This window comes from Trichomycterus rosablanca, chromosome 3 (assembly GCF_030014385.1).
Source record: "Trichomycterus rosablanca isolate fTriRos1 chromosome 3, fTriRos1.hap1, whole genome shotgun sequence".
In the NCBI taxonomy this organism is placed as follows: Eukaryota; Metazoa; Chordata; class Actinopteri; order Siluriformes; family Trichomycteridae; genus Trichomycterus; species Trichomycterus rosablanca.
In genome coordinates this window covers 50,831,150-50,847,101 of record NC_085990.1, presented here as the reverse complement: position 1 = coordinate 50,847,101, position 15,952 = coordinate 50,831,150, and the positions used below count along the sequence as shown (strand labels likewise).

General features: G+C 40.8%; 1 protein-coding gene across 1 annotated transcript in view; it reads left to right on the top strand.

Annotated features, from left to right (window-relative positions):
• Positions 1-15,952, top strand: part of dpyda.1 (dihydropyrimidine dehydrogenase a, tandem duplicate 1) — a 358,262-nt gene that overhangs the window by 293,375 nt on the left and 48,935 nt on the right. The window contains exon 20 of the mRNA XM_062991432.1: positions 12,922-13,064. Within this exon, the coding sequence (XP_062847502.1) occupies positions 12,922-13,064 (143 nt within the window). The remainder of the gene's footprint in view (positions 1-12,921; positions 13,065-15,952) is intronic.

Here is a 15,952-nt window from a genome sequence, read left to right as displayed (position 1 = left end):
CCCACCACTGTCAAGCTGCCACTGTTGGGCCCTCTGAGCAAAGCCCAAACTTTGGGTAAAAATGCTGCAAGTGTAAATAAGGGCAATTAGGGCAGTGGTAGCCTAGCGGTTAAGGTACTGGACTAGTAATAGAAAGGTCATGGGTTTAAGCCTCACCACTGCCAGGTTGCCACTTTTGGGCCCTTGAGCGAGGCTCTTAACCCTCAATTGCTCAATTGTCACAGTACTGTAGGTCGCTTTGGATATAAAATGAAAATGTAAATGTAATCAGTCGCTCATACCTATGGGGAAAGCAACCAGTTCTTATTCTACATGTTTTTAGAGTCTAAAGACAATCTGAGTATTCAGAGGAAAACCTCACAGATGCAGGTAGAACCTAAAAACTTCTCACAGACAGTGACTGTGTCCGAAATTGCATACTTAAACAGTATGTACTAAATTTAAGGCAATGTGCACTTCTCGGCCGGTAAAGCAGTACACTCTTTCAGTACGCAAGTGTGCAGTATGAACACAACCTCTGATGTACTACGTCAGCCATCTTACCAACGTCACGTGATGCATGACGTCACATCGCCAAAGTTAAGGCCCCACTGTTTATTTAAAGCCCCATTCACCAAAAATTGTTTGGGGGGGGGGGGGAGCCTATCCCAGCTTTTCAATGAGCACAAGACACACAGTAACACCATGGACGGGGCGCCAGTCCATCGCAGGGCAGACGCACATACATACACACACACACACCCACACACCCATTTACCTATAGGGTAATTCAGTGTCTCCAATTAGCCTGACTGCATGTTTTTGGACTGTGGGAGGAAAACGGAGCTCCCGGAGCACAAACCCACACAGACACGGGGAGAACATGCAAACTCCACACAGAAAGGACCCGGACCACCCCACCTGGGGATCGAACCCAGGACCTTCTTGCTGTGAGGCGACAGTGCTACCCACCGAGCCACCGTGCCACCCTAAAATTGTATTATATATATATTTTTATTTTATTCAGTGTTGTACACAAACATTTTTAATTTTTGTCTTACTTACACTTGTAAACAGCTGACTTGCCACTTTCCACCATCTCTCTTCTTCCACTTCGAACGCCTTTGCAGCTCCAGTTGAATCATGGGATAGATTATCGGACCGCTGTGTGCTGTGTTTCCGTATTAAAAAACGGCTGCCCATGCAGTAGGTCATCCGGGTACTTTTCATGTACTGTTTAATGAATACTATGTATTCGGACACACTACCTGCTCTCGCTTACTGTTCAGTATGGAAGTATGCGATTTCTGATGCAGCCAATAACTAGACACAGGATTATGGTGCCCACTTTGCCAGCTGTGCCACCCTGCCACTCACTGTTTTATTTTATTCAGAGTCACTGTGGGTCTGATTCACCGGGCGAAAGGCAGGAAACACCCCGGCCAGGTCGCCAGTCCATCACAAGGCACAAAATCAAATGATATTAATATAAATTATAGTAATAATAGAGCTGAGTGTGTGTGCCATAAGAATAAAGAACAATCGATAGTAACAAGTTTCCTGCGAACTTTATACTTTGGATCAAATGATGAATTTTATTTTTGGACGATTTTAGAATTGCTCTCCACGTTGTTCTCATTGCTGTAATTAATATTATATTAATGTGGCTTTGTGGCCATTAATTACTCCACAGAGCTGCGTCATCGCTATTATAATTACATTACTGCTGAAAGAAACATTAGAACAATTAACGTGGCACTTTCAGTCCAAAAGTGATTGTGCAGCAATCTACGTAATAATAATAATAATGACTTTTTAAATTATGCTTTTTACCCATTAAACTAGTCAGCAAAGGTAAACGTATATTCATCAAGATTCATTTTGCTTTACAGCATTATTACAAGAAAACAAGTATTTAAACTCTTTGTGTATGTAATTCAGTAATTGCAGTGTGTATTATCCACTTTACTTTTACACAGTCTTCACAGTGTCTTCATTTTCTTGTTTTATATATTACAAATATATGTATCGGGGGGCCGCTCAGGTGGCACAGAGCAGACACGCTGGAACCAGAGCTGGGATCTCGAATACATTGTATCGTAGCTCAGCTCTGCCTTGCCGGCTGAGGCTGAGCGGCCACGTGAACAACGATTGGCCTGTTGTTCACATGGGCGGGACTAAACCGGATAGGGTCTCTCTCATGACTAATGCAATTACGACCTCTGCTGGCTGATTGATGGCGCCTGCACAGAGATGAGAAAAGAGTGCTTTTAGGGTGTGTCCCCCCGTACACGCAGCTAAGCTGCACTGCACTCGTCAAAGTGTAGGTGACGAGATGCATACGGCATGCTGCCCACGTGTCGGAGGGAGCGAGGGCTGCTCCTGGCAACCTCCAAACCCAGACTTGTCCATCGGATTGCCAGACGGAGAAGCGTGATTCGTCACTCAGAGAACACGTCTCCACTGCTCTAGAGTCCAGTGGCGGCATGCTTCACACCACTGCATCCGACGCTTTGCATTGCGCTTGGTGATGTAAGGCTTGGATGCAGATTCTCGGCCATGGACACCCATTCCATGAAGCTCTACATGAAGTTTGGAGGTCTGTAGCGATCGACTCTGCAGAAAGTTGGTGACCTCTGCGCACTATGTTCCTCAGCATCCGCTGACCCCGCTCTGTCATTTTACGTGGCTAACCACTTTGTTCCCAATTGCTTCCACTTTGTTATAATAGCACTAACAGTTGACTGTGGAATATGTAGTAGTGAGGAAATTTCATGATTGCACAGGTGGCATCCTATCACGGTACCACGCTGGAATTCACTGAGCTACTGAGAGCGACCCATTCTTTCACTAATGTTTGTAGAAGCAGTTTGCATGTCTAGGTGCTTGGTCTTATACACCTGTGGCCATGGAAGTGATTGGAACACCTGAATTCAATTATTTGGATGGGTGAGTGAATACTTTTGGCTATATAGTGTATCTTACTAAGCAGTCTTTTAAGGTTTCTAAGAATTCGAACAGCCTCCTTCTCAGGAGTGTAGAATGATGTAAACGCATCTATGTAGAGAAAGAGTTAGGTTTTCAAACACACCCAATGTGACAAAAAAGCAACCTTTTTGAGTGTGTAGCATTAAATTATACATTTCTTTATAATATCAAAATAGAACTTATATATACTGATACAAAGGGTATATATTCACACTTTGATGACGTTTTACCGCACTGCTCAAGCTTCTCAAGTGAATGCGCCCTTATTGTGTTTTTAGATCAGCTCACGTTTGCTTGTATCATTCACAGCAAATCATAAAAAAGAACAATGTAAACAATGATAATATATGTGTTAATATATACTAAATTCAGGGAGTGGGTCTGATGCTGTTCCAAAATAAGTAAATAAATAATAATGGCATCACAGTTTACCTATATTTTATTTTTATGCGTGTTTTACTATAAGACGTCTTTTACAATGCAGTGCACACCAGTGTAAGCACGCTGGCTATAATTTATTGATGCAATACAGCCGTGCAGCCTCTTTTTTGTGAACTCACATTTTTTGTGTGTGTAGCAGACAGGCAGGCGGGGTGAAATTAAAGGGCCTCTGTGAAGCTGAGCTGAAAGGCTCAGAAATCAACTCGGCCGTTTTATAGAAGAGGATGTTAGCACTTAAAGCTCCAGCTTCTCCCGTTCTGCCAACAAGAGGCAATATTTTGCTTAAATCTTGTCACCCGTAGTGCCGATATAAAGCATCCCGCTCTGTGTCCTATTGCCTCCCTTGTATTTCGATGCCTGCAGCAAAGACCCAAGCAGATTAATGATACAACCAAACATTTGCATCCTCACAGGCGCCAAACGGTTTGGGCAGAGTTTCAACGTAACATGCAAATGAGAGTAAAAGTGTGAGATGTAGGAAATGCCTCGCTTGGCCTGTGACCCACTGTGGGGCCACAGGAGCTACAGTCAGGACAAACAGAGAGGAAGAGCATAGCAAAGCACCACAGCTTTATATCCTAATAACATAGAATTATTATTATTTATTAGGATTTTAACATCATGTTTTACACACTTTGGTTACATTTATGACAGGACAGGTAGAATGTAAATCTAGAACTTCCAGCGACAGTGTGAGGCTTCATGTTCTGTCTCATGTTTTGGTTGGGAGTTTTCCAAACTCAGTTACCAGAGTCGTGTTTTTAGCTCCTTTGCACTTTGACAACTTGGACATTTTGACTAAGTGAATTGCCATAGGATTGCTAGGATGCCTCATAGTGCAGATCCACTTACCATATAGAAGTACTTTGTAGTTCTACAATTACTAAATGTAGTCCATCTGTTTCTCTGCATGCTTTGTTAGCCCTCTTTCATGCTGTTCTTCAATGGTCACTTCTCTCCCAGGGCCACTACAGAGTAGTTATTATATCAGAGTAGCCAACAGCGCCCCGTGGGCAGTGTCCTGTGACCACTGATGAAAGACTAAAAGATGACCAACTCAAACAGCAGCAATAGATGAGCAATCGTCTCTGACTTTACATCTACAAGGTCCATAACCAACTAGGTAGGAGTGTCTAATAGAGTGGACAGTGAGTGGACACGGCATTTAAAAACTCCATCAGCGCTGCTGTGTCTGATCCACTCATACCAGCACAACACACACTAACACACTACCACCATGTCAGTGTCACTGCAGTGCCATGAATGATGGTGAATGATCCACCACCTAAATAATATCTGCTCTGTGGTGGTCCTGTCGTGGTCCTGACCATTAAAGAACAGCGTGAAAAAAAATATGTAGAGAAACAGGTGAATTACAGTCTGTAATTGTAGAACTACAAAGTGCTTCTATATGGTAAGTGGAGCTGATAAAATGGACAGTGAGAGTAGAAACAAGGAGGTGGTTTTAATGTTATGGCTGATCAGTGTATCTTGATATACTTTTTACCCAAATATTTAGACTCAAAGTAAGCTCAACCACACGGTTAAGCAGACCATTCGATTATTAAAATGATAAAACAGAAATGCACCATAATATTGTTAATATGTGACACCTTAAGACTGAAACGTGTTTAACAGTCAGTTAAACGAGTTACAGTCAGCCAGTGGTTATTAACACTGAATGGTATGATGATAGTTGGGCATGTTTAATTCCATTCTCTTTTTTCCACTAGCATTTCACATTCGCATCATGAATCTCACCATGTATTTTGAATCACACGGGTTAGCAGAGGTTTGTCGATGTATGAGCTCTACTTCTGTTGCCCGGTTTTAGACCTTCTCCTCACCACAGTGGTCATTATCCACACAGCAACATGCATAAACTAGAATTTGTCTATTATGATCCAGCGAGTCATTTCAAGTGAATTTCCCTAATTGCCTTTCCCCCCCAAAGGTGATTTTTTTCAGGACCTCCTGTTTGTTTGATGATTTTAATTCAGACCAACCGTGTCCTATTTAATTCCTCTATACATCTCACTGTGCTCAGAATTATTCATTAAAATTGCAGGCGCTACGTGCACGGCTTGTATTAGCATCGTGCCGACTGGCCCAGCTGTAGACTAAAGAACAGAACTCACTGAAGATGTCAGGCAGCTACAGCAGAGATTACAGAACAGGAGCTGTCTCATCTCACCTAGTGTTTGGAGACAGTCACAGCGTACCTTTTGTCCTGAGTTTAGGTGTTAGGTGTACCAACGACTAACCTTAGATCAATAGAAAGCTGATCTAAGACTAACATTACTTTCAGACCGGCAGCAATTTTTTACCTAATGTTGCCCGAATTGCTGATCGCTCACCACCCTGTGTTCACACTGGCAGTGTCATCATTACATGTGGGCATTTGTTTGCCATGGTTTAACTCAAGGTTTTTCGAACCCTGGGTAAGATTGATAATAATAATAATTAGATAAACGTCTATGCAAACGCCCCCTTGTGGAGGCTTCATGTTACATCTTGTAAACCACAGTAGTACCAGATTGTACAGAGCAGGGCAGAGAGAGTAAGGCTGAAAAACCCTGGTTTAACTGATGTCAAGCAAAGTAAATAAATAAATAAATGCCAAAAGCAAATGCCATGGCAGTACAGCACACTTTATTGACTAGTATCTACAGAGCGTATAGAAACTAGCAATAGCAATTTGATCACAAATCAGGTTCCTTCCCACCCAGTTTTTACCACAAATCAGACGTGTTCACACTAAAAATAAAAGTCCTGGAGTAAATAAATTCTATAAAGTTTATACATTTTATCTATGTGTAGTCCATCACTGTCTGTGTAGTCAACATGACAAGAAAACTGCATTTGTACTTTGCGTTTTCTGCCGTCTGTTTGTGGAAGTATGACACTGCAACAGTGTGTATCTCTTCCATCTTTAGTATGAACTGTTATCTAGTGTTTTAGTATGGATGATTCACACTTTTACTTTCAGCAGGCACACTTGGTTCGTGATTATAATAGCTTTATTATAATGCACAATAGTTACACATACAATTGGTAATATTTCCCAACCTAAAACTACCTGCAAAGCGTATATACACCCTGGATTAAGCTATCATCACCCACCTCTCATCAGCTGGGAAGCCTCTTCAGCTCTGGCAGGAGATCAACTTAACCCAAAAATGCCGGGTGACGCACGCTGTCCCATGGCTGAGCTCCTGTCAGTGCCAACGACTTTTCCCCTTTATATAGTGATTCAGGCACGGTTAACTAGAACCTTCACGCAAGAACGGTGGTGAGTTGGCCAGGTTTCATCAAGGTTGGGTGAGGTAAGGGTTTGTGCATTTCAGCTTTCCAGTTTAGAAAACAAGAGGAATGCTTCTGCAAGTGAGTCAGGGCCGTAACCAAGGCCAAAACACACCATATCAAGGTAGATCCATTCCAGATCTCGATAAGGCTGCGTTCTTTGCGTACTGCCCCATAAGAGGAATGCTTAGTCGGGGCCGTAACCGAGACCAAAACACATTACTAGCTGCGTTCTTTGCGTACCGCCTTTCTACTGTAAGACTTACATCATCAAAAATACCTACTCCAGGTATTGAACATATTTTTACATCTAGGAACCAAAAATGAAGCGTAGTGTTTCACAGTGGTGGAGATAAAGCACAAACTACTCTACTCAGTTACTATTCTTAATTCTTAACTTATGTTTACTCCACCACATGTTGCCAAAATTTGCCAGCTCTAACTGAAAATGAATTACAGCCGGTTGCTTTGTCGCGTTGGATCGCTGGCGGTCCGAACGAAGGGTAAATATTTCACCAAAATTAAAGGTAGGCCCAGCCTAAATATTAACTTGATATCCAGAGACATCAACTGACTCGAGGTCAGTACATAGATTGTATTGAAGTATTGACCAAAGACCAAGTGACTGACAGAGCCCAATTACTGACCATTCATTCCTTTATTCATTGTCTGTTTTACCACCGCTTTATCCTATTCAATGTATTTGATTTACCAATCAAAAAGCAGAAAACACTCTGGACTGGTTACTAGTCCCTCACAGCATGCTTACTGACCAGATGTTTTTACATGGATACAGCCTACTTACTAACTATTACAAATGACCAGAAGCCAAATTACTGCATTGCAAACTCTCAGGTAATTACTTAAGCTCAAGAGAGACTAACGACCAAGTGTTATTAGTGTCTGTATGACAAAAACTTCTGTTATCTCACTTATATAATGCATTTATTTTTATTCCTTGTAGTTCCTTAATATTTACTTTGTATTGTTTCTTTTGAGATTCTTGTTTTTATATTTTCTTATTTTGTTTTACTCTATTGTAGCCAGAACAGAAGAACTACAGAGTAAGAATTTCATTGTTCAGTGTAACTGACTGTTCACTGTACATGTGACAAAATGCAGTTGTAGCCTGGAGGTTAAGCTACTGGACTAGTATTCAAAAGGTCACTGGTTCAAGCCCCACTACTGCCAGGTTACCACTGTTGGGCCCTTGAGCAAGGTCTTTAACCCTCAAATGCTTAGACAATGTACTGTCACAGTACTGTAAGTAACTTTGGATAAAAGCGTCTGCTAAATGTAGGTGTAAACACTTAAATCTTGAATTGTGAAGGGCCCAACAGTGACAATCTGGCAGTGATGAGGCTTGAACCAGCGATCTTTGGATTACTAGTCCAGTGCCTTAACCATTAGGCTACAGCTGCCCACAGGGACACAGGGAAAACATGCAAACTCCAGACAGAAAAGACCCAGACCGCTCCACCTGGGAATTGAACCCAGGACTTTCTTGCTGTGAGGCGACAGTGCTACTGTCCTACAACAATGCTCCTTACTGACCTTAAAAGACACACAGTCAGTTACGAACCTGTGACTTGTACTCATGCATCAGGAGACAGAAAGGTACCAGAAAAAGACACAATGCCTGATTACTAATCTATAGAAATGGTCAGGCGTTGGTCATAAATGTATCAAGACTGCCAGACCACTGACCTAAGACCATGACATCCTAACAAATGAGGATAATCAGAGAACTAGCACAGTGCGACTACCTGGGAGCAGTAAAAATCTGCAGGCTAATTAATGACTCTAATCAGGAGACAGACAAAGCCTAAGTACTGACCATAGATCATGAGGCTATTTTATAAACGATTAGGAAATAATAAGACGTATCTTGCGGGACAAATGACTTACATAAAATAAATTGACAATCACAAATCAGGTACTAACATGAAGACCGAACTACTGAGCCAAAATCAGGACTTCATTCCAGCTTGTCTGTTTACCTTCTGACTAACCTGAAATCCAAGTTTATGACACACGTCCAAGCCATCTAGCGCTCTCTCTAGATAGATGCATTTTACGTCATCCTACACTCCTGAGAAGAAGGCATGTCTAAATTCTTAGATCTCTCAAAATGCTCCTACTGAGGCGCCTTAATCCTGATTGATAATCTGACTGAATAACGAGGGAGCTCAGTGTGCTTTTTCAACTGCGAAGGCAGACAGACGAATGTGGAGCAACCAACGAAGTTCTTTTCAAATGTAAATAAATACTCAGTGATTTTTAATTAGTGTAAAGGTGCACAAGTGTACACACACACATATACTGTATATATATACACACACACTATATATATATATATATATATATATATATATATATATATATATGTATATACACATATATATATATATATATATATATATATATATATATATATATATACACACACACGCACTCTCCACATTAAAACCACTTCCTGGTTTCTACACTCACTGTCCATTTTATCAGCTCCACTTACCATATAGAAGCACTTTGTAGTTCTACAGTTACTGAATGTAGTCCATCTGTTTCTCTTTACACTTTTTTTAGGCCCCTTTTATGCTGTTCTTCAATGGTCAGGACCACCACAGAGCAGGTATTATTTAGGTGGTGGATCATTTTCAGCACTGCGGGGCGCTGTTGGCTGGATGTTTTTGGTTGGTGGACTACTCTCAGTCCAGCAGTGACAATGAGGTGTTTAAAAACTCCAGCAGCGCTGCTGTGTCTGATCCACTCATACCAGCACAACACACACTAACACACCACCACCATGTCCGTGTCACTGCAGTGCTGAGAATGATCCACCACCTAAATAATACCTGCTCTGTGGTGGTCCAGTGGGGGTCCTGACCATTGAAGAACAGCATGAAAGGGGGCTAACAAAGCATACAGAGAAACAGATGGACTACAGTCAGTAATTGTAGAACTACAAAGTGCTTTTATATGGTAAGTGGAGCTGATAAAATGGACAGTGAGTGTAGAAACAAGGAGATGGTTATAATGTTATGGCTGATCGGTGTATATATATCTTGAAAATATTCTTGAAAGCTGCCGTAACGTTGCAAATTTTCCCCTGTGGGATTACCAAAGGCTTACCTTATCTCACCTTACTTTCTTACCTTACCATACCTGTGTAAGCTATAATTGTGGCTGTGTCTAATTAAAACGTGTTAATAATCTGCTTTTAAAGTTTGATGTGCGTTAGAATCCTCTCTATTTAGGCAGATGCCCAGGTGGGCAGTGGTCAGCAAGGCAGCTTGCCAGGTTTTCCTGGCCAGACCCTAGGTGTTATTAATTAAAATATAATACAGAAGCACCACCTGTATACACCGCTACATTGTTCAGGAACAACAGAAGCTGTCAGTTTTCGTAGAGTCGAAAAGAAAAGTGTCACCTCTCACAGTGTGAGCAGTGTGCCGTAACACAAAAGTACCAGACGTGACTTGACCAGACGTGATGTCCAGCATCACTGAAGCGTGTTTTTTTCTGGTGTTTTTTTCTTGTCCATCAGAGTACAAGCGGAGGCTTCTTCTGCCTTTTGAAATAGTTATTCACATGGAAATAGTGTCAGTGATGTGCTGTGGGAGGGGTTGGAATCATTGAGCGCCGCTCATCCGTCTCTAATGCAATTAGAAGCCTGGGTAGTTTCTCCGCCGCGCTCCGGGGGTCCTGATATGACCCGCGCTCACACCTAAATCCCCAGACTTGGGTTTGAGTGTCAGCTAGGAGAATCGCTAAGTGTCCCCTGCCTAAGTTGACTGTAATTCACGTCAGTGGCTTACACGACTCCGGGTGTCAGGGATTGCATGTTTTTGGAGGGGCGTGTAGAATACTGCTGGAGGAGATAAACCCAATATTTAGTAAAGGTGACATGATGGTACAGTTCTGAAGCCAGACCACAATCTATAATGCTTGTTTGACACAGGAAACTAACAGAATTGAAACTAGAAACAGAATTCATGTGTTTTCTGTAGTGTAAGATATATTTCATGGCAGTTGAATGTGTTGTGGCTACCTGACTAGGAAAAACTAAACTAATAATATTGAAGAGTTTCTTACATTAACTTTGACGTTTATTTGATGTCAGACAGGATGAACCTGAGATATTTCATGTTTTATCTGCTCAACTTTATTTCATTTATTAATAAACATCCATTCCTGCATTTCAGGCCTGGAGCACATTCCAAAAAGTTGGGACCACTTTGTAATGTTGCCGTTCCTTTTCACCACATTTAAAAGAGGTTTTGGCACCGAGGAGACCAAGTGATTTAGTGTTTCATCTTTTATTTTATTATTATCCCGTTCTTCCTGCAAACACATCTTAAGATGTGCAACAGTATGGGGTCGTCATTGTAGCATTTTCATTTTAAAATTCTCCACACATTCTCTATTGGGGACAGGTCAGGACTGCAGGCAGGCCAGTCCAGTACCCGTACCCTCTTCTTCCTCAGCCATGCCTTTGTAATGTGTGCAGCAGGTGGTTTTGCATCGTCTTGTTGAAAAATGCTGGACGTCCCTGGAAAAGACGACGTCTTGAAGGCAGCACATGTTCTAAGATCTCAATGTACTTTTCTGTATTAATGCTGCATCACAGAAGTGTTAATGACCTTTACCAAGGGCACTGACACACCCCCATACCATGACAGACCCTGGCACTGACACACCCCCATACCATGACAGACCCTGGCACTGACACACCCCCATACCATGACAGACCCTGGTACTGACACACCCCCATACCATGACAGACCCTGGTACTGACACACCCCATACCATGACAGACCCTGGCACTGACACACCCCCATACCATGACAGACCCTGGTACTGACACACCCCCATACCATGACAGACCCTGGCACTGACACACCCCCATACCATGACAGACCCTGGCACTGACACACCCCATACCATGACAGACCCTGGTACTGACACACCACATACCATAACAGACTCTGGCTTTTGGACTTGTTGCTCATAACAGTTTGGATGATCCTTTTCGTCTTTGGTCCGGAGCACACAGCGTTTATTTTTTCCACAAAAGACCTGGAATGCTGATTCATCTGACCACAATACATGTTTCCACTGTGTGATGGTCCATCCTAGATGCCTTAGAACCCAGAGAAGTTGACGCCGCTTCTGGACATGGTTAACATAAGGCTTCTTTTTGCACAGTAAAGTTTTAAGTATCATTTGTGCAGTAACTCTGTATTGTAGAGCTTGATAAAGGTTTGATAAACTAATCCCTCACCCATGTGGTTATATCAGCTATTGTTGAGTGGCGGTTCTTGATGCGGCGCCGTCTGAGGAATCGAACATCACGGGCATTCAGGTTAAGATTGCACCCTTGGCCTTTACGCACTGAAATTCCTCCTGATTCCTTGAATGGTTTAATGATATTATGCACTGTAGAGGGAGAAATATGCAAATCCCTTCCAAACTTTTTTTGAGGTTCATTGTTTTTAAACATTTCAATCATTTTCTCACACATTTGTGGATAAACTGGATCCTCTGATCATCTTTGCTTATGAGAGACTCAGACTTTCCTGGATGCTGCTTTTGTACCAAACCATGATTACAATCACCTGTTCACATCACCTGTTTGGAATCGCATCATTACTAGTCCTAAATTGCCCCCGTCCTAACTTTTTTTGGAATGTGTTGCAGGCCTGAAATGCAGGAATGGATGTTTATTAATAAATGATATGGGCTAAATTAAAACATGAAATATCTCAGGTTCATCCTGTCTGCAATCAAATAAAAGTCAAAGTAAATGTGTTTTTATTTTATTTGTATTTTCCATACTTTTTCTGATTTGAGGTTGTAAATTTGATATACACCCTGCGAGGCCGATTTTGATATACTGTACATTCTGTGTTCATAGTATTTTATTCAATAGTTATTTCCCCTGGACTTTAGTGAGGACGGAGCTAAGCGAGGGTAGACGATGTCTCCCGCTGATCAATGCAGGAACAGCCTGCCAGCCAACTGTGGTTAAATTTAATGTGATAAACGGCTCCATCTGTCAGCACTTTTAATTTATTCAGGACACTGAGACCCAGGTAAATAAATAAAGGTTGCAACAGTAGGAGGTACAAACCCAGGACCTTGTTGCTGTAAGGCGACCCACCCCAATCAAGATATTATAGTATTTTTTTTCCTTTTGTCTTCCAGGCAATGCTATTCGTCCCATTGCTCTGCGTGCAGTATCAGCAATAGCAAGAGCTTTGCCTGGATTTCCCATCTTAGCCACCGGGGGCATCGACTCCGCCGAGTCTGGCTTGCAATTCCTCCACGCTGGAGCGTCAGTACTGCAGGTAGTGTGCATGTCTTTGTATTTGTTTAAGTCCTACTGAAATCAAGAAGCAAATTAGGTTTATAGATACGCAACCGAATATTTTACATTTTATTTTTACTACATGTGCAGTGCCCAGTTGGTATGTAATGATGCACCACAAGACAGTTAATAACCGATAAAAAAATTCCACGATTCAAATCGATTTGACATGTAAAATGAATCAATATTCACTTTAAACATCAGAGGGCGCTGGCGCTACACACCTCGTGACCTGGCTGACGTCACTGGCGCTATACGCCTGGTTGCCAGATTCAAGGGTTTTCTGCTTAATCGGGCTTAATTCAAACTTGTTTTGCATAGTTTGTACCTACCTCAGAAATAAAAGCACATTTATTATTTAGATAAATAAAAGATGAACACAAATGCAGTATTTTATTTTTTATTAAAAGAGAGGTAATAAAAGGAAACTTTGTAATAATTCGTCTTCAATTTCAGTTAAAAAAATCGGTAAAAAATCGTATCGTAAACCCAGTATCGTGAATTGCATTGTATTGTGGGTAATGTGTACTGTTACAGTGGTTGTTCTAGGCAACAGATGTAACGTAAAGCCTCCACGAGGGGGCATACGTGTACAAGTTTATTTTATGTTTATGTGCCTGTTAAAATTTGTTTATTTAATTATTTTCACTGCCCTGTGATGGACTGGCACCCCGTCCAGGGTGTTACTGTGTGTTTTGTGCCCATTGAAAGGCTGGGAAAGGCTCCAGCACCCCCTGCGACCCTGATTGGATAATTGGATAAGAAAATGAATGAATTAATGAATTATTTTTATTTTTTGTTATTTCATCCATTTTTTTGCCTCTTGACCCACCCAAGGGTTGGGTTCAAGTTGACCCAGGATTTGAAAAACCCTGTTCTAGTGCACATCGACTTTCAAGCATTTTTTAAACATTTTATTACATTATTTTGTGTTAATTTTATGTGTATTTATCACATTGTTTTCACACTGTTTTAGTCTGTGCATCTGCAGCTGCTCTGTTGTGCTTTGTGCTAATGCAAGTCTCCAAGGTAAACCACTATGGTTTTATGGCTTTGTACACCGCATATACACACACCACAGTGAAATCCTGTTAGCCATTTTTATTTATTATCATACTCTTTATAAGTGCAATGCTATACATTTGTAAAGTGACCGTCCATATTTAAGGGACCCAGTTCAGAAACCTTCAAATAAATCACTCAAAGCATCAGATCTAAAAAACTAGTAATATTTTTTATTACTGCATAAAGCAAAAAGAAGTTCCACAATCCTTCTGTAATGGGGCGAATCGCTGTGGCTTAAAAGTGGATAATCACGATCATTGTGGTGGCCAAAATAACAGAAACAAAGTAATAAAACTACTGTGGTAGATGTAATCGCTGTCTTAACTGGAGCGTCTAAATAATCTGCCTTATGAGTTCGATGTCTTATTAGAATCCTCTCTACTGAGGCAGCTGATCAGGTAGGTAGTAGGCAGCAATGCAGCTCACTAGGTTTTCAGACAGTCACTGTCCCATTCAGCAGCTGCCATGTAATTTGTCAGCATGTAATATCAGAAAATATATGTACTTATTTATAAATAGGAATTTTACTACAGGAAAATTTCTGTTCAGCTTTATAGCAATGTACAAATAACAGTCATGCACTTACATGCTTACATGAAATGGTTATATCTAAGGCCCTACCTAATTCACGCCCGTGAAATGAGCCTTTTCCAGTGTAAAATGCAATTTTCTGTGAAACGTTAAGCTGCACTGTGAGGCGTCCTAGCAATCGGTTTGTCAAAATGTTCAAGATGTTGAAGTGTGAAGCAGCTAAAAACACGACTCGGGTAACTGAGTTTGTAAAACTAACAACGAAGTCTGTGGGCCCAGGAGGGGGGGGGGGGGGGGGGGGGGGGGCAATACACGGATGAGATTTTTTGTATTTGAGACAGAAAATTAAGTACAGTTGCTGGATGTTCTAGGTTTACATTCAACTATTAAGGGAGCTGTGCTGTGTTTTGTAGCTTCATTTATTCATCATTCAGTTTATGAGTGTAATTTAATGACTGATGTGTTTTTATTTAAAAAAACTGTGAAATCTGTGATTTTTGAAAAACGAGGTCCGTGAATTTAGTAGGGACCTAGTTATATGCTTACATGAACTTGGTTTGTATCTTGCCTACATACTTGTTTACATTAAGATTAGATAGATAGATAGATAGATAGATAGATAGATAGATAGATAGATAGATAGATAGATAGATAGATAGATAGATAGATAGATACTTTATTTATCCAGAAGGAAATTATTGAATTAAGTACGCAGAAGGTTTTTTAGTAGCTATTAGCCCACACTGTGTCCTTGATTCATTAATAATGTCATTTTCAGATGACACAAACATTCATTTATTTTTTAGTAATTTGTTAGCTCAGGATGTTGGTCTTGAAAATTTTGCATTATCAGAAAATATATGTACTTACTTATGAACCTTATTTAACTACAGAAAATTCTGTTCAGCTTTATAGCAATGTACATATAACATGCACTTATATGAACTGATTATGTGCTTTTCCCCCATTAATAGTAGCTATTAGCACAATGTGAATCAAGACCAGCCACTGTGTGTCCTTGATTCATTAATAATGTCCTTTTCAGATGACGCAAACCTTCATTTACTTTTTTCACTTTTTTACCTTCATTTACTTTCTTCACTTTTAAAATTCCTTTGAAATGTGCAAAACATTTTAGAAACGCATCTAAACATAAAACATCAATAAAAGATTATAAAGTGTCTTTAAACAGGGTTTTTTCTAGGTAGTGATGAGTTGGATAATTTGCATACAAATGGAATCGCTGTGAATAAAAACTTCCACTAATTTTAA